At 37.0% G+C, this 23,440-nt stretch overlaps 1 protein-coding gene and 1 pseudogene across 4 annotated transcripts; both read right to left on the bottom strand.

Moving 5' to 3' along the window:
• Positions 1–219: 219 nt before the first annotated feature.
• Positions 220–20,737, bottom strand: LOC137746504 (uncharacterized). Of its 4 annotated transcripts, none has more exons than XM_068486527.1 (51): positions 20,471–20,737; positions 19,071–19,326; positions 18,714–18,942; positions 18,274–18,613; positions 18,031–18,144; positions 17,806–17,934; positions 17,520–17,711; positions 17,232–17,426; positions 16,952–17,089; positions 16,749–16,871; positions 16,413–16,660; positions 15,869–15,972; positions 15,136–15,230; positions 14,823–15,062; positions 14,558–14,746; positions 14,364–14,448; positions 14,204–14,271; positions 13,177–13,322; positions 12,941–13,049; positions 12,654–12,800; positions 12,490–12,537; positions 12,289–12,417; positions 11,954–12,190; positions 11,737–11,853; positions 11,517–11,602; positions 11,330–11,435; positions 10,363–10,458; positions 9,918–10,070; positions 9,370–9,543; positions 9,063–9,283; positions 8,829–8,964; positions 8,625–8,750; positions 8,358–8,402; positions 8,074–8,151; positions 7,783–7,899; positions 7,303–7,429; positions 7,125–7,225; positions 6,911–7,048; positions 6,755–6,838; positions 6,163–6,309; positions 5,949–6,080; positions 5,837–5,866; positions 5,604–5,750; positions 5,458–5,519; positions 3,894–4,047; positions 3,618–3,809; positions 3,421–3,525; positions 2,527–2,661; positions 1,956–2,189; positions 1,703–1,807; positions 220–1,609 (listed from the first exon to the last, which is right to left on the bottom strand). In XM_068486527.1, the coding sequence occupies exons 1-51, from the start codon at positions 20,567–20,569 to the stop codon at positions 1,460–1,462; spliced, it is 7,158 nt and encodes a 2,385-aa protein (XP_068342628.1). In that variant the 5' UTR covers positions 20,570–20,737; the 3' UTR covers positions 220–1,459. The 4 variants fall into 4 exon arrangements, with proteins under 4 accessions (XP_068342628.1, XP_068342627.1, XP_068342626.1 ...); XM_068486526.1 differs by having other exon boundaries at positions 221–1,609; positions 14,594–14,746; positions 19,071–19,368; XM_068486525.1 differs by having other exon boundaries at positions 222–1,609; positions 19,071–19,368.
• Positions 20,738–21,493: 756 nt separating this feature from the next.
• On the bottom strand, positions 21,494–22,745 carry LOC137747930 (protein ALP1-like; annotated as a pseudogene).
• Between the last annotated feature and the right edge of the window lie 695 nt (positions 22,746–23,440).

A 23,440-nucleotide genomic window follows, 5' to 3' on the forward strand; every position in this document is an offset into this window, starting at 1 on the left:
AAAAAAAATTTCTGACGTGTCTCGCATCAAGCCAAGTCAGCATTTAATTGAGAAATTCACGGAGGTATAATATTGCAACAAATTCTAAAGATGAGGTATGACATTGTCATTTTTAAAAGATGAGTATGATAGTGTGGTTCAACCTATAGTTGAGATAGTTTTATGTAATTTACCTTAAAGTTTATGTTAAGAGTGTGGGTGTGAGAGTATTATGGGAAAGTATGTGGGGTGCATTAAGATACATTTTAATTAAAAAAGCAAATATGGAGTGTAATAAGTACAGGGCTGTATTCAACAATATTTTCACTTTCCCAACCGACCATCACTAGCAAGTAGGGGTGGGTATAAAACCGTAGAACAAAGAAACCGAACAGAGCCAAGATTCAAAAACCTAAACCTAAACCCTTATGTCGGCACACCTCCACCTGCCCCTCCCCCTCTTGCCAGAGACTTGCTCACGGTAGTTTGCTGTTTTACAAGTTACTTAGATTTGTGCATCTCCACCATTTGCTATTGTGCGCAAATTTGGTTCCAATAGATACCACTAAATTTTCATGGACTTACTGATATTCCTAATTTGATACCATTAGATTTTTTATTGGTATTTTTAAACTCTTAAAAAAAAAATTATTAGACTGCTTTATTAGTCAGCAAAAAATAGTACAAAGGATGGCAGTTATTTGTACACAAATATTAGTTACTCAAGCAACATGTGTAAAAAGACACGTTGCCTGATTACCATCAAGGGGCAAATATAATAAAGATGCCAAGAATCAACAATCCTAACTATATACAAAAACAATAAAAATAAAAAATAGAGGCTGCAGGCAGAGCGTTGTGTGGTAATGATGTGGGCCTAAATAAAAAACATTCCTGAAGAAAACCAAGTGGAATAAAACTGCCGAAAAGGGTAAAAAGGGCACCTCACACGACAACAATACAATAGGAGACCACTCTAAAGATATCTCCCATGTCTTCTAACAATGAGTTTGCCTCGTCCACAAGCTTCAGAAACCGAAACCAACTTGGAACCCTCTACACCATCGCTGACAAACCCTAGAATCCTACATGGCCAACCTGCTTAAACGCATCCGAACTGTCAACCTTGGATCCAATACTCCTAAACCCCGAACACCCAAAAGTTGATCCACATTTAGTTTGTACAAATGATCACGAGATCTCATATGTTGGAAACATTCAATCTGAAATTTTGCTGATCTATGGCTGGCCAATTGATCAATCTGAAATTTTGCTGATCTATGGCTGCCAATTAATAGAGGGGAATCAATTTACAATTCAGGTAAACATTTTATTACAACACTACTAAAATACAAAATACAAAATACAAAATAAGCAAATACAATCGCATGGGGATTGAACACCTAAAACATGGAGATGCAACTTGCTGCTCATTACAGTCGCAAAAAATACAAATCCTGTCTTTCGGCCATGAAAATAATTAGTGAGCACTCTCTGATACCCAACCTGAGACCATACTTTCGTCCACAGGTTTTGGACCGCCGCAAGACCTTGAGACAGATTCGAAAAGTTTTTCAATCTCCGGTGCACATCTGATGAATGCTCGGTTCCAGAACTGGTATCTCGGATTCTGAAAAATAATTAAATAGCGATTTAGAATAAATTTGCAGACTGCCAAACTGACTTTCTTTTGATTTATCGTTTTGGAAGTACAGGAAGTTACCTTGATAAGCTCAATGAAGGTAATCAGAAGACCCCATGGATGAGGTCGGTTAACAATCAGACGTTCCAACAATACCCTTGTGATTTGCTCCTGGATAATTTCATGCTGAAGTAAAAAACGTCGACAGTTAGAAGATGCAGCTCAATCTTAATCGATGTTCCCAAAACATGCGTTAGAATAAATAAATTCTCCCATCAACAAAAAGAATAGACGACTATCATAGAGCAAATGTGAAGCATCTACGTTGTCTCACCTGGTTTGAATCGGCAAACAAGTACAGAACAATGAAGGAAAAGTAATGGGTATGGGTGTTTGGATAACGCAGTTGGTTCGCAATCGCATTTAGGAAAAGGTAGCGCCCTTCAGTATCTAGGTCCACTATCAGAGTCTGAAAAATATCCAAAGCAGCACCCACCAAATAGACAGCCAATGGAACAGTTTGGGTAGATTGGGCTTGAGGCGTTCTAGCCTGAAGCTGCTGGATAGCCTGTAAAATGAAACCCAAAATATAAGCACCCAACTGTCCGTTCTACTCAAGTCAAGACCATCTCTTATTACAGATATAGTCATGAAGGTCTTCAGATTTCGGATAAGTCCCCACTTCATCCTTATTCCCACTTTGTGAAGCACAACGGTCATAATTAACTAGAATGTGGAAATCAAGAAATCTTGCAAACAATTAGTGAATTTTTTAGGAGTGAACACCTTGTCGAAAGCAATGGATTACATGTAAGCTTCAATACCACGTAACTAGTACTGATGATAAACAAAAAAACATTAGAACAGTTGGATCTCGCAGCAAAATCCAGCATAAGAAAAAGTACCTGCATCCCAACATAAAGCACAAGGGAGTTGATCAGGGGTACATTGTAACGGGTACCAGCTGAGGCAGCTTCGCTTGGTAAAAGGAGCAACTTTTGCTTCAGTTCAGTCAGAAATGAAGAACCCTGTTGCCTTGTCTGCAAAGTATTTTGAAACAATGTTTAAGCATGATAAAATATTTTAACAGGAAAACCACGAAGGGAACCCACTGTGTAATCTAGAAAACTGACGACGAAGAGTTTAGGCAGAAGACTAACAAAAGGGAAAATTTGGGATGATCAAGTGGTAAAAGTACAAAATGGGAGCATTCATGCATTGCTATAGATAATTTATCATGTTTGATTAGATTATTCCATGATACTTAATTTAGCATTGTCAATTTGTTCCTACTAAGCTGTTAAAGCTCACTGCTCTATTGTTGTGCAGGTTTACGAACTAGATAGTGAAAAAGATAGGCGGGATGAGATTGTACTATATGTAAGGCTAGAATTTGTTTATTTATTTTGGCTCTGTAAAGATTCTTGATTCTTTTATGAGAGGAATTTATTTTTCACCCAGTTTCTATTTTTTTATTCATTATTTAATTTTTAGCTCATGCACCCAGCGCAGGGTTATTTTTCCACCAACTCTGAGTCTGGGGTGTGACAGACAGGTTGGTTAAGTGGGCATTTAGATCTGGATTCAAAAAATCAACATGGCTATTAGGTCATGTTTAATGTTCACTTTTCCTCCACTTTCATACTCATTTTACATTTCTTTAAATATTAAAGATCAACAATAGAGAATAGAAAGGCGGCACCAGAAGGCAAATCAAGAATGTCCACACAAGAATGTCAAACCAAATTAGCAGATGAAGAATGAAATAGTATAAGATTACTGCCAAAAAGTCCGCATACCTTGAGGTACTCATCCACATCAGCTTTCATCTGCTTCGCTTTTAGAGCTGCATCAACCTCAGAGAGAATACGTGGAGACTGACTGATTTCAGCAAGTAAATCAATCTGCATATATACCGACCAGTCCCCACCAGATCAGTTTTCATAACCTAACAATGTTACAAAATACAAAGTAAATATGCAAGATCATCAGCCACCTTTAAGTTGGGAGTAGATGGATCTGGTAGCCTCATATTACGGGGAAACGCACTGAGGATGATATTTCGCATTTGAATGCAGCTTGGAGGAATTACATCACAGAACGTAAAATGATAATCACAAAGGAACTCCGGAAAGTCATGGAGTAGCACTAGCAGCACCCTAAGTGTGCCTTTATACAGGAAATGAACCTGCATAGATAAAAATATAAGAAAATCCTATGAGTCAGATAGCAAGCTGTAAACAATGAAATCCAACATAGAAAAGAGGCAGACCGGGACTCCAAGTTCAGCATTCCTCAAAAATGGCTCCATGAATTGAAACAAATGTACCAGCAAACGTTGGATATAGGGCCAACCCTTCTGGCCATTTCCAGCAAGCATTTTTGGCATGAAACTCCTATGACTCACCAACTCAAGCCATGCAAAGCTGATAAAAAAAAAAATCTCAAAATTGGAATGCACGCAGTTCCAAGGAATATTAAGATCACAAAGTCTATTACATAAATCCTCGTATCTAACTTGTGTACACCAAGACTGAACTAAATGTTTACAAACAAGAATGTTACACAAGCAATAGAGGAAAGAACAACGAGAATAAGGTAATTGTAGTACAATTTTACCATATTCTCAGCTATCTATACAAACAAGAATGTGAATAAACAAAGTCGATATTAATCTTATAATTTTACCCTATTTTCAGTTATGAAACCAGAATTGAGGAAAAGACGGTTGATAACAAAGTTTTGCAATTTCTATATACGGATCAACAAGAGACACCCATGGACTAGTTACAAGGGACAGTCCAAAATTAACTTGCCGGCCAATCCCCAATTAAATAAAATTCCAACAGTGCCATCCAATCATAATCAATGTATTAAAAGGCGAAGGCGTAGGCGAGCCGCTCCATGGATAGCCCCGCCTAGGCGTGAGGCAGACCTAAAATTTTATATATATAATACAAGACTTGTAAAACAAATTAATCAACTTCAACAATCAAACAAGTAGCCAAACTACCAGTGACCAATTAAAATTAGAATACTAAAAAACTTACTTGGTGGTGTGGAGAATTTTGAAACAAATTGAGGTATGAGATTGGAGTAAAATAGAAATATAGGATTGGGATTGAGAATTTCAAGTGAGGGATTGGGTGATATAGAGAGAATCGTGCACTGGGTATTGGGTGGGGAAGGAGGAGGAGAACTCCTGTGATTGGGTTGCTTGTTGCTGATATATGGGGACCAAATGTTCCTATATTAAAAAAAATATAAAAATAAAAAAATAAAAAATAAAAAGACTTGGTCAAAACAACGTCATTTTGCGCCAAGTCGTTAAAAACATTAAAAGGCTTGGCCAAAATGGCGTCGTTTAAGGCCAAGTTTTCATAAAAAAAATAAAAAAATAAAAAAACAACCATTCTTCTTCACGCAGTCATCTTCTTCATGAAGACGCTGCTGCAACCCAGAAACAGAACCAGGTTTCCAGAAAACTTCAAATTTCACGCAAGATTTGGGTCGCTGAAGGGTACTGGGAACGCCCAATCAAACATCTCAGGCACGCCTAGGCACGCTCCGACGAAGCCTAGGCGAGTTTCCGTCCACTCCTAGAAAACAGAGGTGAAATTGCTGCCGCCCCGCCTCCAAGGCCGCCAAGGCGCGCCCCGCGGTAGAGTTTTTTAAAACACTGATCATAATCCGTAACAGCCTAGAAGTTCATAATCACAAAACCAAAAAACATATATATACCACTTCAACCATATAAGCTACAATTCCTTATCATAACAACTCACATTTCATTTCCTACCAATGAAGAAACAGTAAAGAATATGACTGACGCTAACCTGAATGTAGGAACCTTAAGGGGCTGCAAAGCATGAAATGCATTTGCAAATGCTGTCAATATCTGCAACATAGATAACCAACATTAGTGATTCAACAGAGGCAAAAAGGACAAATCAAAGCCAAAAGAGACCCCAGAGGTCCAGACCTGAAAGTTAGCACCATCAATCACAGGATCCAAAGAACCAAGGTCTAGAAGCCAGTTAACAATCAATCTAAAATACGGTCTTGGGTTGAAAGATCCTTTTTTCTCCTCTGCATCCTTTTGAATGAATCTCACTGTGACTGCTAAAATCTGCCAAGTGTCAAACAATCAGCCACAAGAGTTATTGACTAATAGAAAAAAAGATTCAATCAAACCAAAAATCACTTTGTGCTCACCTTAGACAAGAGAAATAGTTTATTTGATCCCTGCACCAACAGACAATCCGTAGTTAAAATTAGGTCCAGGAATCATAAAGAGCATAAAACATATTCACAAAGGAATAATTACCTTCAAAATTAAGAAAACAAGTTTAGCATAGATATCAATAGCAAGGAAGGAGAAATTCGGCACTTGTTGAGGTGCTTGCAGTGTCCCTGGAATTGTCATCTCAGAAGATAGGCAATGTGCAACAGATAGCTCCTGAAAAGGAGTAAAAGAAAATATGTTTTATATCACTAAGTATCATTCTGAAAGCAAACCAATTTAGGAATTGAGAACTCACTGTGAGGACACGGAAAAACCGGTCTGTCATATCATCCCCTTTCAGCAGACCATTTTGATGCAGCTGCAAGATAACATGGGTATAAGCTGCATCGTTTGCACCAGGAAGTTCACAAATCCGGTACCACTCTGCAAACAGCATGGACACCTACAAGATATCCAGAGAAGTCCAACCACTTAAGAGAAACATTGTATGTACCACTCCATATACAGATAAAACTCCATTTGTACTCACAAATTATCTAAGATCTCATTCATTTATCCACCTAAAATACAGATCCTCCCCCTCTTTTCAATTTCAAATGCTCAGTCTCCCAAGAATATGTATCAAGCAATAATGTGACAGACTATGTAAAAGGAAAAAAGCAACAGGAGAACAGCATTCCCACTCCCACAAAAAAAATTAAAATAATAATAAAAGAAAAAAGCAAAAACAGGCATTCTTCTGTAAATATACATTGCAACTAATATTTCTATTTAATATCCTTATAATCTAACAAAGTGAGGCTTATGAATATAAATAATTGTGTATATAAACTAATAATCTAACAAAGTGAGGCTTATGAATATAAACTAATATTTCTATTTAATACCTGCTCACGGAATCCAGGAGGATCTGGTTCGACAGACTCCACATTACTAAAGTCTTCCCTGCTCACCAGAGAGTGAACAGAAGCCTGTTACAACCAAAGCAAAATATCAATTAGCGCTGGAAAAAATACACAGATAATAAAGAAATCTCCACCGACCTTTTTATCCTTAGATATTCTGCCCTTGTCCTCTTTTCCTACATTAATAGCAGACGGAGCACCCACTATAGAAGCAGGATACTTTACCATTTCAACCAGCTGCTGTAGCGACTCAGGAAATCCAGGCTTTGCAGCGAGCTGTGTATCAGCAGAAGAGGTAAACGGACAGTACTTAAAATAAACATGAACAATATATTTTTTTTTTTACACAAACCTTTGCCAATGCGTCAACAAGATTTTGAAGTTCTGATATAACTTTAGATTCTTCAATCACCAAAGATTGGAGAAGGGAAATTGAAAACTCAGTTGCAAGCTCTGCATATTTTAAGAAATTGGTGAGTTACAACTCTAGTAATCAGTGATTCAGTATACAACACAGCCATTTAACTTACTATTTCTGCCCCCATCAATGAGTTTTGCCATTTGAACATTGTACTCTGCAAGATTTAGTAATTCACTGTGAATAAGGCCAACGGTAATATCTTTGTTAAACTTCCGCTCTTCATCAGAATAAATAACCTGCAAGAAGTTGCAAACCAACAGATTATAATGGGAAAACGTGAAGGCCAGAAGCCTCGGAACAATATCTATAGCGATTTTGTAAGTTTCTAACTAATATGAAGGTGACATAATTATATATTCATAGTACCTACAAATGAAAACTCAGAAATTTATAAAGTTTCACTCAACTAGAAAAGATAAAATGTGACCAAATATTTAAAGATCATCAAGGCAAACAAATTATAACAAGAAAATATGGTAACCCAATATGATCCCAAACATAAAACAATAAATAGATCAGTTTTAAAAGAAGATAAGAGGCTTTCCAGTCAACAATAGTGATCTCAGAACACAAGTACAATAGCGCATACCCAACTGGTGAGCTCCTTAACAACAAGCTTGCAAACTTCGCGAATAGCTGTCAGCATTGCAATATGAGCACTGACGTGAGTATGGTTCGATGCATTCTCGTATAAACCCTTGAAAACCTGTATCAAGATTAAAAACAAGCATCGGTTATCAGAGAGATAAATTTTCTTCCTAGGGTTAATTAAAGCAATTTCTTGACATCAACAGAGAAAACTCCAAGAGCATCCAAGTTAACTGCAGTGATTAACTATTTGAACAAATAAATAAAGCTTCACATGAAGGGTAGCACTGACCTTTTGAGCCACAGCCAAGGCAGCCTCATCTCGACTAACACATCTGAGTATAATCTCAGGAACTTCACCAATTACTCCCTGGATAGACATATAAGTCAAAGAACACTCAACTCGTGTGAAATATGTACGCCAATGTATGCTTACATGTAAATATGTATAATGTATGTACGAGTACAGAAAGGAAAATACTACCAATCTAGTTCAAATTAGATGCATATTGAGAATATCTTTCAAGTTCACAATTTGGAGGCAGTATATAACACAAGGAAGAACGTATACGATACCTGAATTTCTGACTCTTTAGCATCGTTGGTTACCAAAGCTTCAAGCTGAAAATATAAACAGAACATATGTCAAGCTAAGAAAAGTTATACATTTTTATTAATTCATTAACACTCAAAATATAAAAATGAACCAAAAAAGACATCCATAAAGAATATATCAAGAATTCATTCCCTACATAAATAAGAACTAGACAGACATCAGAAAGTTCAGGTCTCAAAGAAAAGGCACATGAGAAAGAAAGGAGCCACATAGGTGCGATTTTCAACCTTCTGTGAAACAATCTGGTATTTATCCAATGCATCCCTCGTATTGAGAGAAGGTTCTGAGATGTTGCATGCCAGACGTTCAGTTGCAGTAGATGAAGGCAGCGGCTGTGAAGAAATTCCAGATTCCTAGAATCAAAATGCAAGTATGAGAAAATAACAAAAAATGCAACTTACGTATTGTACAATCATGTAAAAACTTTCAACCTTTATAAAATCAGATGACTCTACTGACTGCAGCTCTGGGGCAGAAGCAGCAGAAAGAAATGAACCAATGAGAGAATCATTCTCAGAACTATGCTGGGAAACACCATCACCCGCTCCAACACAAATAGAGGATGAACTGAAATATCACACCAAATTACAAACATTCAAGCAATTAATACTTCCAAGTATATAAACCAAAGAACTAACAAAATATAAAATCTAATAAAAAGAAACCTTGGATGCAGAGCTGGATTGGGTTCAACTGCCTCATCCAGTGGACGAGAAACAGCATCAAACTTGCTTCCAGGACCTGCTGAGTAGCCTGTGTTAAGTTGAACCGAGGCTGAACCAAATGTGCCATTTAGACCAGCACTTGCAGAAGGAGCTGCAGTACTAGCAGGAAGAACATGTGAATTCTGGCTAGACTGGTTTTGCCAGGGAAGCCGCACGAAGTCCTACATGATAGAGGGGGTGTAAGAAGAAATAAAATTACTAACCATTCATATAAGCACCAGACTATACTCACAAAAATCGCAATTACCTCATAAACTCGTTGTTGAGAAATGGACAAATGACCAGGTTTAGGGCGAAGGGACTCGGGCACACTGCCACTTTGTGTGTACATGTTAGCATCAAAAAATGTTGTACCCGCACCTTCCCTCTTCCTTCTTAATGACAGTTGTTGAGCTATTTCTCCATCAATTGTTTGTACCGCCTGCAAACAATTAGACAGTAGTTAACAAAAGGATATTTCAATTTCCACGTTTTTTCTGTAAATATGAACGATTTTGTTTAAGTATAAAATTATTAGTTACTATGTTTATCTAAATTGACTTTTAATAATTCCCAAAGAAAACTTCCATAATTCTTAAAAATATTTCTCCCTTCCATTGACCCAGAGAGTGGTGTGAAATGCTTTCAAACACAAATTAACCCAATACTGAGCAACAGAAAAATATTTGAATAGTGGTTTGACATCTTGCCACCATAATAAATCATCACACACAGAGCCAACACTAAACAAACAATAACACGGAATTCCATAGCATATATACTTATCTTATAAAGCATTCATTTATCAAACCAGACCTTATCAGTAGCAGCCTGTTCAATGATTGCACAGCCAAGATCCAGATTGTCATTAGTAACAAGTTGTACAGCATGTTCCAGATGATCATTTGGAATGTTTGATCCCTGAAGGGAATTTCGCAGCTGAGTTGATATTGAAGTACGCAAGGGTTCCTGCTTGAAGACAATGCAAACCGAAGATGAACACCAGGACATAAAAGGTCATTCACCAAAGTAAGGGCCAACCAAAGAAGTTTACAGCAGGGAAGAATACATCGTCAGAAAAATAATAGGAAAGTAGGAACTGTTCTTTGTATAAGAATATAAGATGCATGACGTAGAATGCCAAAAGGTGTTACAAATGTGCCCAACTTATAACATGGGTAAAAATAACCTATAAAACAGGTAGGATACACACTAAATTTTACCAAAAGAATCCCAAGAAATTTACTGTAAGAGGAAATACCTTGCAAGTTACATGAGCTAGACTTCCTGCCAAACTTGCAACCATCAAGTGAGCTGCATATAATATTCTTGTCTCATCGGATTCCATGGCATAATCCTGCCACCACAAGTAATTGAGATGCAGATGAATTAGTTTCTATTCTGTAGAACTTTTAGTAATGCACCCAAACCAAGCCTTCCCACGAATCTCACTCCAGAAATGTAACCCCAAACACAACCCATAGCAACAATGCAAGGAATGATAATAGAGCAGGGTAAGAGAGATGATTAAGATCTACATTACAATTCTTATTTTTGACATCCAACATATAAAAATCATTTACAGCACAAATTTTCTCACAACTTGGTGCCTCACATGGCATGGAAACATAGAGGTGAGGTAAGGTTTTCCCAAAGAGTTAGTTTATTGAAATTTTGATGTAGGAAGTGTGACACTAATCTTAACAATAAAGAAAAAAAAATTGAGTGAAAGAAACAAAAACACCTCTAAATGTTCTATTCAAGCCTGATGGGTGTATGAGACATATTGGAGTGGTAAATGAACATCAATGTCAACTCTTGATTGAACTGACCTCAACCCCATTTATACAGACTAAAGCATGAGGAGCAATGCAATGCGAACAAAATAGCAACCCCAAATGAAGACAAAAGAAAGTTATTGAACTAGGCCCACTACTCTTTACAGAACAGAAACATACACTTGGTACTAAAAAATCAGCATATAAAAAGTGCTACCGCAACACGGATATCAAAACAAGTAAGCACGCATGACAAGATGGACTAGATGAAAGGGATGCCATAAAAGCTATAATATGCAAAGGGGGCAAAGAGTCGCAGTCATCAAAGAGCAATATAGGACAAGAAATATTACACGAAGATGAGAAAATTTTAAATATAACACAGCATTAAAGATAAAACAATGGCTATCAGTAAGGAAAATTAAAACCTCAAAATAGGAGTTAACTTACCTTTAAGACAAGTTCTTTAGTTGTCTGAGTAGCTATAGAAACACTGCGCTGAACAATACCAGATACTATCTCTTTGATAGCTCTGTCCATTGCAATCGGAACCACCCTGCAATATGTGAAAAGAAAAATGAGGGATTCTACCAAAGAACTGTCTAACATAATATGTAAGAAAGGAGTTTCATAGAACCTCTGAAAATGCAAGTGCAATCCCAAAGCACTGAGTTTCGGGTTGATAACCACGTGAGTTGCAATATTAGATATTGGTGTGGGAACCTGCAAAATACCAGAGATCCAGCCAAGAAGAGGATCAGGGGACGAAAACTAACTAGAACATCTCAAACAAAAACATCTCACACGCACACAAACATCTCAAACAAAAACAAAACGTTGAACTGCATCTGACTAACAGAGAATGGTGACTGGGATGGAGTAGCTTGTAACAGTCCTTGAGCAGGAATCTGATCAGGCAACAGCTTTTCATCCTCAATTAAGGTGCCAGTTGAAATATGAACAGGGGGTGCATACTAAATAGATAATGCACCAAAATGTCAAGCTAATAAGAAAATGTGTCCCACAACTGATATCACCCAAAAGATTTGAATTCTTCAACAACTGGAAACAAACCTGAGATAGTAGATGTGTATGGCTTCCAGAATTAGATGGAGCAACCTCAACGGGTAGTTCAACCTGATTTAGTGGAGATAACATTCCGGATTTCACATCAGCAACCAACTGTGGTTGGGATGATCCAATATCTTTGTTAGAGAAATCAGGATTCCCTTCAAGTTCTCTGTTCCGGTCCTTGAGAAGAGAACATGGGGTTATCTCCTTCAAATCCACACCAAGATTCTTGAATAGAACCTGCAATTCCAAAATAATAAGGTATAAACATAAATGGTATAACAATACTACAGAAGTCAAGCTGTCTAGTAGCAAAACAAAAAAACAACAAACGATACCTCAATATCAAACTTCAGGTTCATTTTCAAGTTTGGCATTGAATATATCTCAGCAAGTAATCCAAGAATACCCATTGTCCAAGGATTTGGTGGCTGATATGCCAAGCTACTTTGGCATGGCTCCAGAATCTGCAGCAAAAGCATAAGGTCTTCATACATCTTAGCTCAGAGAAAAAGAAAGCAAAACAACCATAACTATACCTTTGAAGTAAAGGGTATAACTGCAATCATCAACCCCTTTTCATACGCCTGCAGAGAGGAGGTAAAGGAGGGATCCATTAGCATAAACCAAATGATAACCATTTAATAGGTAGCACAAGTCTTATGCCACAGGTCAGGGAAAATAACACTGATCAAACTATTACCTCTATAATCAAAGATTTGGGATCTATTTCCCGAGCCCTTAAGACTTGATTCCTTCCAATTGTAAGCTTCCCAAGCCAACTGCCTAAATTTTTTAACAATGAACGCTCTTCTGAGCTTGATTTTATAAGCTCAGATCCAAGAAGAACCTGAGAGAATGCGCAGGCATTAAATAATACTGCCACATAACCATACTCAAATGCGCAAATAGCACACACATAAAACAAGAAACCTTGCATCAACCACAAAAGGAAAAGACACAATAAGAAAACACAAAAAAAAAAAGAACCTTGCAGTTCTCGTAAGAGGCTTGAACAATCTCCTTATTCAACCCCTTAGAATTAACTTTGTCCAGAAATTTCAGGTACAAATCATGAAAATTCGGCTCAATGCTTGCCCTGCAAAGAGGTTAGGTTGATGCACAAGTTAGGACAATCACCAAAGCAGAGACAATCTAAGTACAAAAAAGAAAAAAGGAAAATAAAAACTAAAATTATCTTTATATATCACAAGAAAGTGTCTTACCTTTTCATAACCATATACTGTGCAAACCAAGGATGGTACTGCTCTTTCATTATTTCAGCAAACTCCTTTGACTTAGCTTCAACATTGGCAACTGAAATATTATTAATTATAAATGATATCTTGTCCTGAATCTCTGATGCTGGAGCCTGTGCAAGAAAAAACACCCATAAGCATTAAACTCAGAATCTTATAATATAGACAGCCTGGATACTTCACCCAGAGACTGCAAAACTCTAACATAACATTAACTTCAGAAAATTAAGAACTTCTCAAAAACATAGGAGGATTATGCAGAATAAATATGAGATAATGAAAACAAAGAAACCTCTCTCTCTGTTCTATACCCCGTCAAGTCATAAACAAAAGATATATATGAGTACAGTGAGTAGCATCTTTGATGTTCATCGAAGTCAAGATGGGCAAAGCACAAATACTTATGCAAGGGAACAAAGGGTGAATAAGCAAAGCACCTTGTTAATAAAGAGTTAGTCCAATTGTTTAAACCAGAAATCAGATACAGATTTATCCAGTGATTGCTGAAAATATCTTGTTAAAGGATACACTGGACCCACAAATCAGATCCATTGCCTAATAGAGATACCACTTACATCACGCACACAGGCCAATCGGCACATGCTCATGAGAGCTAATATTAAGCAAGAAAATTCAAACTGGAGAACGAGAGAAAAGAATACCAATAACAATATTAAGAATGGATAATTGCAGTACGGAAAACAAAATATCATCCCACTGGAGTCCCACATAGGCCAATCAGTCCATAAGAGCTGATATGAATACTGGTGTAAGAAGTTCACTTATCCAAATATACTAATATCAAACAAGTATGGTAATAAGCTTTGTCAAACAGATACTACTATAGAAGCTAAAAAACAATTCAACCAAGTGTAGTTGCGTTCCACTTAAGTAATAGGAATCTGACTGCAATGATCCACGCCAGGCAGGTGACAATGAAGAACAGACATCAACAATTGCAGGAATTAGAGACCTATAACATGGAACACAATACCTCGATGGGAGTATCTCTTTTCTCGGCAGCAGCAACTAATGTTTCAATATTCAAAGCAGAGCCAAACCCTGCATTCATATTGCATAGTTATTGTCACATACATCAAGATAATAAATATTTAATGAAAAATCAATGGCTTGGAGATAAAGTTGAAAATTACTGGTGGAAGTAACTCCTCGAGAAGGACGAACAAAACCAGAGGAAGCAGAAGACAACATTACTGGAGCACTGAGTGCACTTTGTGACTGCAAGTTTCAGTAAAAAAAAAAATGTAAGGGAATCAAAATTTCATGACATACTGAGCTGATAGCATCTAGTCCCAACCCCCCTTTTAGAAAAACAAAACAAGCATGCCTTCTGAATACTAGGAGGATCGTCAACAGGACCAACCGAAGGATGCACAGCAGAAGATAAAGATGGCTTTATGTCATTTGATGAATTTGCGGCTTTATGATGGTCATCAAGAGAACTTTCATGTCTCTGTTGAAGCTGGAGTGGTGAAGAAAGTTGTTGCCCAGTATGTAAGATGGTAGAGCCATTTAACTGCAAAAATGATTTAGCATATAAGAAGAAATAGACAACAATAGAGTAGCTCTACCAATCCGCCTACACCACCTACCTCTACATTTCCTGGGGTACCTTGACTGGGACCATGGTGATGAGCAGCGGAAGCATCGTTACTTCCATCTGAGTCTAAATGGCCTAATGAAATCCTGGCAAGAGCCTGTTCAATGAAAGCCACAAGCTCTGAATGAGTACTCCGCAGATGGGATATTTGAAGAATATGATTGCAATACTGAGGCCACTCAATCAGACGATCCACAAACTGCTCCAAGGCCTTAGTTCCGAACACAAACATCTGCAAGTACAGAGACAATCAGCAAATCATAATAGGAAAACATGATGAGTATTCAATGAGAAAAAGTACAAACTTTTGAATCCGCAGGTTTGCGCAATGCATCTAAAACACCACGCAGAGCGATCCCAAGAGTCAGATGAGTTACAAGCTGGTGTTTGATGACAGAGCCTGAAATATGATTATGAAAAATTGCTTACAAACATTGACAGTTGAAGTAAAGTACAAAACAGGCATACCCCAGAACAAATAATAGCATACTAAGACACATAATTAAATAAAAATAAAATAAAAGGTCTACAGAAGAAGCATATTCATAACAATTTTATAAAATATAAATAAATAATACATAAGGGAATGCACAGCGGAAAAGAACATCAAATTACAAACAAACTCAAATCTTATGATTTTCTCCACACATATACACAAGAATGCATAAAACAACCAAAATCACATCTAGTTAATTTATTAACAAGTGCATGCTCTGTTTCTTTGTTTGTTTCGATGAAAGTGCATGCTATAAATATGCCAAATAATGCTCATCAAGACCACAAAATATAAAACTACAAGATATAAAATATATATAAATAGTTTATTCTTACTGCTTCTCATACATCCACATACCAGAAAAATATACATATTGATGCATGTGCCTACCTAAAAATAATCCTTCGTCTCAACCAAAATTATTTTACTGAACTCTGTTTTGCATTATTCTTTACAACACACAAACAAAAGTTCTAAGGCAAAGCTAGATATATGATTTGGACCTACAAGTCATTGCCAGCAAAACTTGGAACAAAACTCACCAAACAGAACTGCGGCAATTTTGAGCTGTCTTTCAGGATACTTGGGGAAAAATCTATATTCTTCAAACAGATTTGCAATCATGCACTCAAAAATTGACTGTTCCCTGTCAATTCATGCAGCACAGGCTTCTTAATTAAATCTCAATTCAAAGATAGTATAAAGACTAGTGTCAGAAAATTCCAGTATGGAGTCTATATCCCTTCCCTTGACACACAGGAGAATATCAAGTGCCAAAATAAATCCAACCCCTTCTAAAGTAATCCCTTTATAATCTTTTACATCATGTTAAAAGTTTGAGTTCACATGTACCTTTTTACATAATATTACATCCGTATAGCATGTAAGAAAATGAAATTATTGGAAAGCAATTCAGCCTCTCAAACATGATTCCTAACTCTTTGACTGATACATATTTAGATTCTTTTCAAAGTACATCCTGACTATGACTGACACCATAATAGTACTGTAAACGTTTAAAAAGATGAGAGAACATGTTGGAAATATTATTAAAGTAACCAGATGAAAAGGCTTTAACAGACATACCTTTTTATAGAAGATTCCTTGAATCGGGCAAGCATTTGGACCATTGAATCAATTGTCAACTGACCAGAAAACATTTGATGAAAGTAAGAGTTTGCTTCAGCTTCAATATCATCTGCATATCCATCGGTTGACTCTGTAGGGTCACCATTCTGCAGCCTTGGATTAGAATCCATAATTGTTACAGACAACCTTTCCAACTCCTCAGTAAGTTGGCTAGAGGCAATCAAGCCAATATAAGCTTTAAGAACCTAAAATTAAATACAGATAATGAAATTATGCATGATACATGATGAGGCAACATCCAAGATAACATAATCACATGCCATGCTGTAAAACCTTCAAGAATATAGTAGCAGCGTCCACATAAATATTAGACACGGCACCAGAATGTTGGAAAGGTCTGGTGGAGAAATCCTGTGACCCACCGAATTGAATCTCCTTCAAGAACTTTATGCACTCCTGAAAATTTGCATTATAAGGCGGCTATATTCATGATTCTGATATTATTGTTTCTAAACTTTATAGAAGAGTTACATTACCTCAAAGAAAATATCCTTATGCGTATTCAAATTATTGCTCAACCACTTCTCAAGGTCTACAAGCTCTTTTCTGGAAGCAAGGGCTGCCATTCTGATACTAAAAGAGGAAGGGATCATCTCTAGGACAGATGATAGAATCTACAAAACAAATAAGACATACCAGAGTAAATGGCAATTCCACTAAAATTAGGAAAAAAGGAACCCACAGACTACATATCCATATTACTTCTCAATTACGCAAAAACAAGTGCAACAGACAACTGGTGAGCAAGCAGCTTACCTTTAGCTCTTGACAGATATCCAATATTCTAGCTATGTTATCTGGATCACAATTGTGAGCATCCACAAATCCCCGCAGCACCAATGAGGTGTTAATATGCCAGAGGTGGTTAATTATGCCACTGCCCGTTGCATTTTTTACCATCATGGGGAAAACAGTATAAGACACTTCATATTGCAGCAGGTTATACACAGTCTGCAATTTCAAATGTAAAGTAATAAGAGAAAAGCTCTAGGAGAAATCGGTGGTTTAAAACAACAAAGCACAAAAAAAAATTCAGAGTGGTACATTTGTATGTGCCATCCCAAGAAGCAGGACTTCAGGACAGTGTTTAAGAGGATACTCAAGCATTGATCGAACAGCAAGAGCATGACCCCTCTCAGCTAGTAGACACAGTACATCCAAAAGGTCAAGACTCAACCATGCATGATTTGCATGTCCAAGTTGAAGCTTATGGCCATGCACTACATCAACATAGGCCTGAAAGGATGATAGACAATTCATAAAGGTCAAACAAATATAACATGAGGGAACAGAGAAAAATGTTAATTGCTGGATAAATATTAGTTCATACCAGTTGCCTAACAGAGTGGGCAAAGGTAAACACTTCAGGTGGTGCTGATATAGCATGTTTAAGGAAGGATAACTGACCCTCGGTATTCTTCCAAACAGACCCGCAGATAACATGGAGGGGGATTGGATCCTGCGCAGCTCAAGCCCGAGACCACAGATTGATAGACAGAAACATCACAATTTGCAAATTACTGATCTTATAAAAATGCAAGAATGCAAACCATACCTGACACACATGCTGATACACAGACATGAAAAAAGAGAAAGCCTCCTGATTAGGAATGTAGAATCCCTCATGATCCAAATTTTCAATAACTTGTATCCAGTTAGTGCCGGGAGCCTGTAATAAGCATGCTATATTAGAAAACAAAAGGGTTGCAGTTTCCTTCACTAAGTCACAAGACTCACAACTCAAAAAAGAAAAGGAAAGAAAAATTACAAAGTGTAAGAATATAATAAGTAAACTTACAAGTTGCTTGATTGTATCTACAAGGACATCAATATTCCAGGTGTTCAACATAGGCAGATCGGATAAAGTGCTGTTACCAAGCGCCAACCAGAACGTTGAAAATGTATTCTGATTGTCCTCAAGACCAACATGAGTAGAGGCAATCATGCCAAGGATTTTTGAAATAGTAATCTCAGTGAGAGGTAAGAAAAGAGATAAAATCTCGCTGCACTGAGATGAATCAACTGTGCATCCATAACCTAATTCCTTCATTATATCTCTCATGCTGATTTCCTTCTCCATTTCAGATAAAATAGCATCAAAATTATTTTCTCCATTTTCATGCAACAAATCCACATTGCTGCACAGAAGATAAATGCTATTGAGTTCAGGATGCATTCTGGCATGACAAAGAGAGAAAAACACAAGTAACAGAAAGACAATCAGAAAAATAACTATACCTCAAAAAATTGGCATCACGGAGCTCATCCGAAAGCAATGGAGTTAAAACAGAAAAACTGTCATCTTTCAGCTGCAGTAAAGATAACATCTGCATAAAGGAATCGACATGCTTGGAAAGGCCCTCAGACCGCTGGAGGAACATAACAATGTTCTGAATTTGCTCAGATGAATTCAAAACAATAGGATTTTCACACAATTTCTGGATCTGAGCCATACAGAAGTTCTTGCCTGGAAACAAAAAGTAATCAGTTCTGTGTTGAAATAGGCTCCAAATGAAAAGATACTGGCACTGCAACAGAAATTTGTAGAGAAAAAATACATCAGCCAAACAGTCCATAGTTTATCCAAGACTTTACCACATATCCTGGTGTCTAGGTTTTCAGAATCTGACAACGCAAGAGCAATGCCAGTTTTCTCAGATACAGACAGGTGTAATGCATTAGAGACATTCTCAAGAATTCCTTCACTAATCTCTGTATTTCTTAGGGACTGACAAAACACCGTACAGAAATTAGGTCTATCAAGGAGAGATTTGAAAATTGAGGCAAAAACCCGCTCCAATGCTGCATTCTTTAACTCTGTTCTGTAATTAGTGAGATGATCCAGACAGGCCTGTAACAGCAAAATGCTTCCCTCAATTCCATATTCAATAAACTGCCATGAAACCACATACAAAATCAGCAAGAGATCCAGTGAGAATCATGATTGATAAACTCCATACAAAAAACTGTTATTCTAGCCTACTAGTTTATCAGCAACATAAAAATGTTCAGACCTAGAAATAGATCATAATCTAATAACTCAAGATTTCAAAAGATTTACTCAAATTTTTAACCTTCGCCTCCAGCTTCAAAATAAACACTAACTTTCTATTGGCCATGTATAAGAGCTACAGCTGCTGCATACTGTACTTCAAAAATAAAGCAAAGAGATCTCAAGAAAAACTAGTAAGTACTAATTTAGTGTGTGCTTCAACCATTCACTTAACCACAAAAACAAATATCTTATACCAAAAAAACCAAACAATGTTCAGGTTTCATATATTAAAGCTGTTAGCTGAAGACATTGCCTTAAAATCGTCGTCGACAACCCAATACATGGTCGAGAAATGAATGAATACGATAATTTATCATGTAAGTCCAATCCGCAAATATTTTACAACACAAAACCAAAAAAGGTATCAACGTTTCGCATGTTCCCCTTACTTAAACTTCCCCGCTTCTAATTCAACTCGTCATGGTCCGGAAATCCACTCAATAAACATACTTTTAAACAAAACTTTACTGCCGGGGTTGCAAAGTGTAGTACTATAAATTTACTGGCACAAACCGATGTGACAGATAAGGGGCAATGCCATGTCAGTTTGAGAGACACCAGCTGCCCCATCAGTTTGTAAATCAACTTTTGCGCAAATTTACGACGACAGAAAAAAAACAACACATGGGTTTCTTCAGTTTCCACACTGCATTCAACCATCATACAGAGCCACACTACGGCGGCTCGCCTTCGAAAATATCAAAGGCTACGCTCACCGAGTGATCCAAATTAAACAACACAGCCATATTCCAATCATGTTTTCCGCCATTTCTCCTGATATTTGTTACTAAACTCCAGAAATGCAACTTAAACTCCACAAATGCAAATGAAGTTCGTCTTAATTCCACAATACACCAAAACATTACAGAAAATTAGGCTTCGAACTAAGTACGCAAACAAGGCGAATCAAACCCAAAAGGGAAAACAGAGGGGACAGTACCTGAGAGACCTCTCGAAGAATGGAGTCGGAGTTGGCGTCGTTGAGGCTCTGGAGGAGAAAGCGAATCTGGCTGGCGGTGGCCAGCGTAAACTTCAGCATCGCGATGACGGAAGCTAGGGCTTGTTCAGACAGAGAGACGAATGCGAAGAAGAGTAGTTTGGGAATACGGAGATATCGTCGACGGAAGAGAGAAGCGAGAAAGAGGGAGAGAGTTGTTGGCTTGGTGGCGTCTGATCTGAAATTTTAGTGTGGATTAATATAGTGGTAGCGGACCCTTCCCCTCAAGTTCGACTCCATCACCTGCGATTCTTTTTCCAATCGACTGGTGCTACCTTCTGGTGGCCCCACGTGTACTGGCCAAACAAAAATACAGAAAAATAAGAATAAAAACAAATGTGTTGCAATCCTATTAGATTAGAAATGTGATTATGTAAATCCTAGTGTATCTAAGAATATCTTGGAATATTTTCTAGGACTAGATATTATCCTATTTGTGTGTATGTGGAGTTGCCTTTATATTTGAATTAAGACATAAAACATTGACAGCTTTCGCTATTCAATCAAAGTACCTTGTTTGAAAGCACCTGTGTCACATCATTGCCTCTGAGCAACAAAATCCTCAAGAACGGATAGTAATGCTTCTTCCTCAAATGCTTCCCATTTATGCCTCATTCCTTTTGGCTCTTGAGCAGCATTTAAATTATTGTCGTTATCTATATCTAAACAAAAAATATTTGAATGTACTAAAGTACAATACAAAGAATCAATTTGCATAATATCCAATCAATTTGCATACTATCCAATCAATAAATCAAATTACATTTAATGATGAGCAATCTAATAATTTTATAATATCCAACATATGCATGATAAAAAAGAAAACTAAAATAAGATGTTATCATTAACACATAGAGCTAGTTCAATTGCTGGTTCCTAATTGCTCTCCACTCATTATACATTTCCTGAGCCATGGCATTCCTCTTTGCAGTCCACTGGTCAGATGTTCCAACACTACCAACATATTCACCCATCTTCTATTATTGGCAAATTCTCCATTGGATCTATAGACATCTCTTGCCTAATAAGATTGTGCAGTAGGCAACAAGCGGTAATTATTCGACCTTGTGTCCTTATCAGATGGAAAGATGGACTCCTTAGTATCGCCCACCTTCCTTTTAGCAAGCTAAAACAGCGTTCAATTAAATTCCTTGCCTTAGAATGCTTCATGTTAAAATATTCTTCCTTATTGGAAGTTGTTTGTCCCTCCCATTCAGATAAATGATAAAGTATTCCTTTATAGGGTGCAAGGAATCCTTCACCATTTGTATAACCACCATCTACAAGGTAATAATAACCTAATAATAAAAAATTAAAAAAGACCTTATTAGCATTTTGCAGTTCACAAACAAAACTAGACCTAACTTACAAATTTGAGACTAACTAATAGTCGTACTCATTGGTACTTTTAAATCATTAGGCCTAGTAATTGCATCATGTAGCACTTTAGAGTCTGATGCGGAGCCCTCCCACCCTGAAAACACATATATGAACTGCATATCCCTTGAACACACTTAACACATTAGTTACAACTCGACCCTTTCTTGTTCGGCATCTAGCTTTGTCAACTTTAGGTGCATGCACATCAATGTGCTTTCCATCTAATGCTCCAAGCAATTCTAAACAAAAAATAAGCTTTTGTGAATTTATATAAAGGGAATCTCTAGTTAAAGCTTAGGGAAAATTGAAAAAAAAATTATCAACATACCTTAAAACACTGCCACCTATGATCTGTATAATCAATAGGCACAGGCTGAGGGACGTTTAGTAGGATACCTTGTAATCGCAAAATTCCTTGCAATACACTATTGAAATACCTACTTATAGTCTCTCATGACCTATAAAATCTACCACCAATACTACGATTCTTAGTCTGATGTGCTACTAATTGTAAAGTCATACACACCTGCTCCTCCAGAGACACCAAACCATCATCTTTTACCCTCCCATCTTGACGAAGTAAGTCACATAATATGCCGAAAGTCCTTCTATCCATTCTCAATTCGTTGACACATTCAATATCAGTATTCCCTATTATACCATTCAAATAACACAAACTAATCTGTCGTCTAACAAGTGAATGATTAGTCAAAGTGTGTCGTTCAACATGTCTTTGTTTGGCCCTTAGCATCAGCAACACAAGAATCATACAAATGTAAATTGTCGCTAAATGAGACATCTCTAACAATAAGACCAATAAAAGCTTCATTCGATCCATATCTATCCAAACTTTTAAAAAAAAAAAATGAGGACATGATACATGTAATATCACTGTTATTAAGGGTGATGGAAAAGAAGTAATTATGATATCAATTGAACTAGATCAAAAGAATTCATGATACAAAGCAACTTGATGACAAAGATGCAAGTTACTAACAATGACAAAATAAGAGACATCCAGTTTGTGTACTGACAATGACATAATAAGAGACATCAAGTTTATGCTCAAGGGATTAGGTCCGCTTAAATTAACCTTCAGATTTCCCTAGAATCATTGAATTGGATGAATATGCATCGCAAGCAAATTATTCCTAACAAATTCTCTATATGAACAGCATGATAAAGATATAAGTTAGAATCATTACGTTCTTTGGAAATCATAAGCATCGACAAGGCATTTGTAACTATGAAAAGCATGATACGCTTGCCAGGAATCTACTTAACATGATCGTGACTAGCAACCTTCACTACTTGTGAATATAAATTCATAACGATTAGGTGAAACAAACTTATATCCTAGCATCAAATTCAAGCATGCAAATTAAGCGTGCACTCTCAATCAACATACAAGAATAAGTTCTAAATCAAACGGTTAAGCAAATTGTATTCAAAACTTATGCAACGATAATTGGAAGTAATCAACTTATTTCACATATATAATCATGGTTTCGAATCACCCCCTAGCTAACTAGG

Source organism: Pyrus communis, chromosome 10 (assembly GCF_963583255.1).
Source record: "Pyrus communis chromosome 10, drPyrComm1.1, whole genome shotgun sequence".
In the NCBI taxonomy this organism is placed as follows: domain Eukaryota; kingdom Viridiplantae; phylum Streptophyta; class Magnoliopsida; order Rosales; family Rosaceae; genus Pyrus; species Pyrus communis.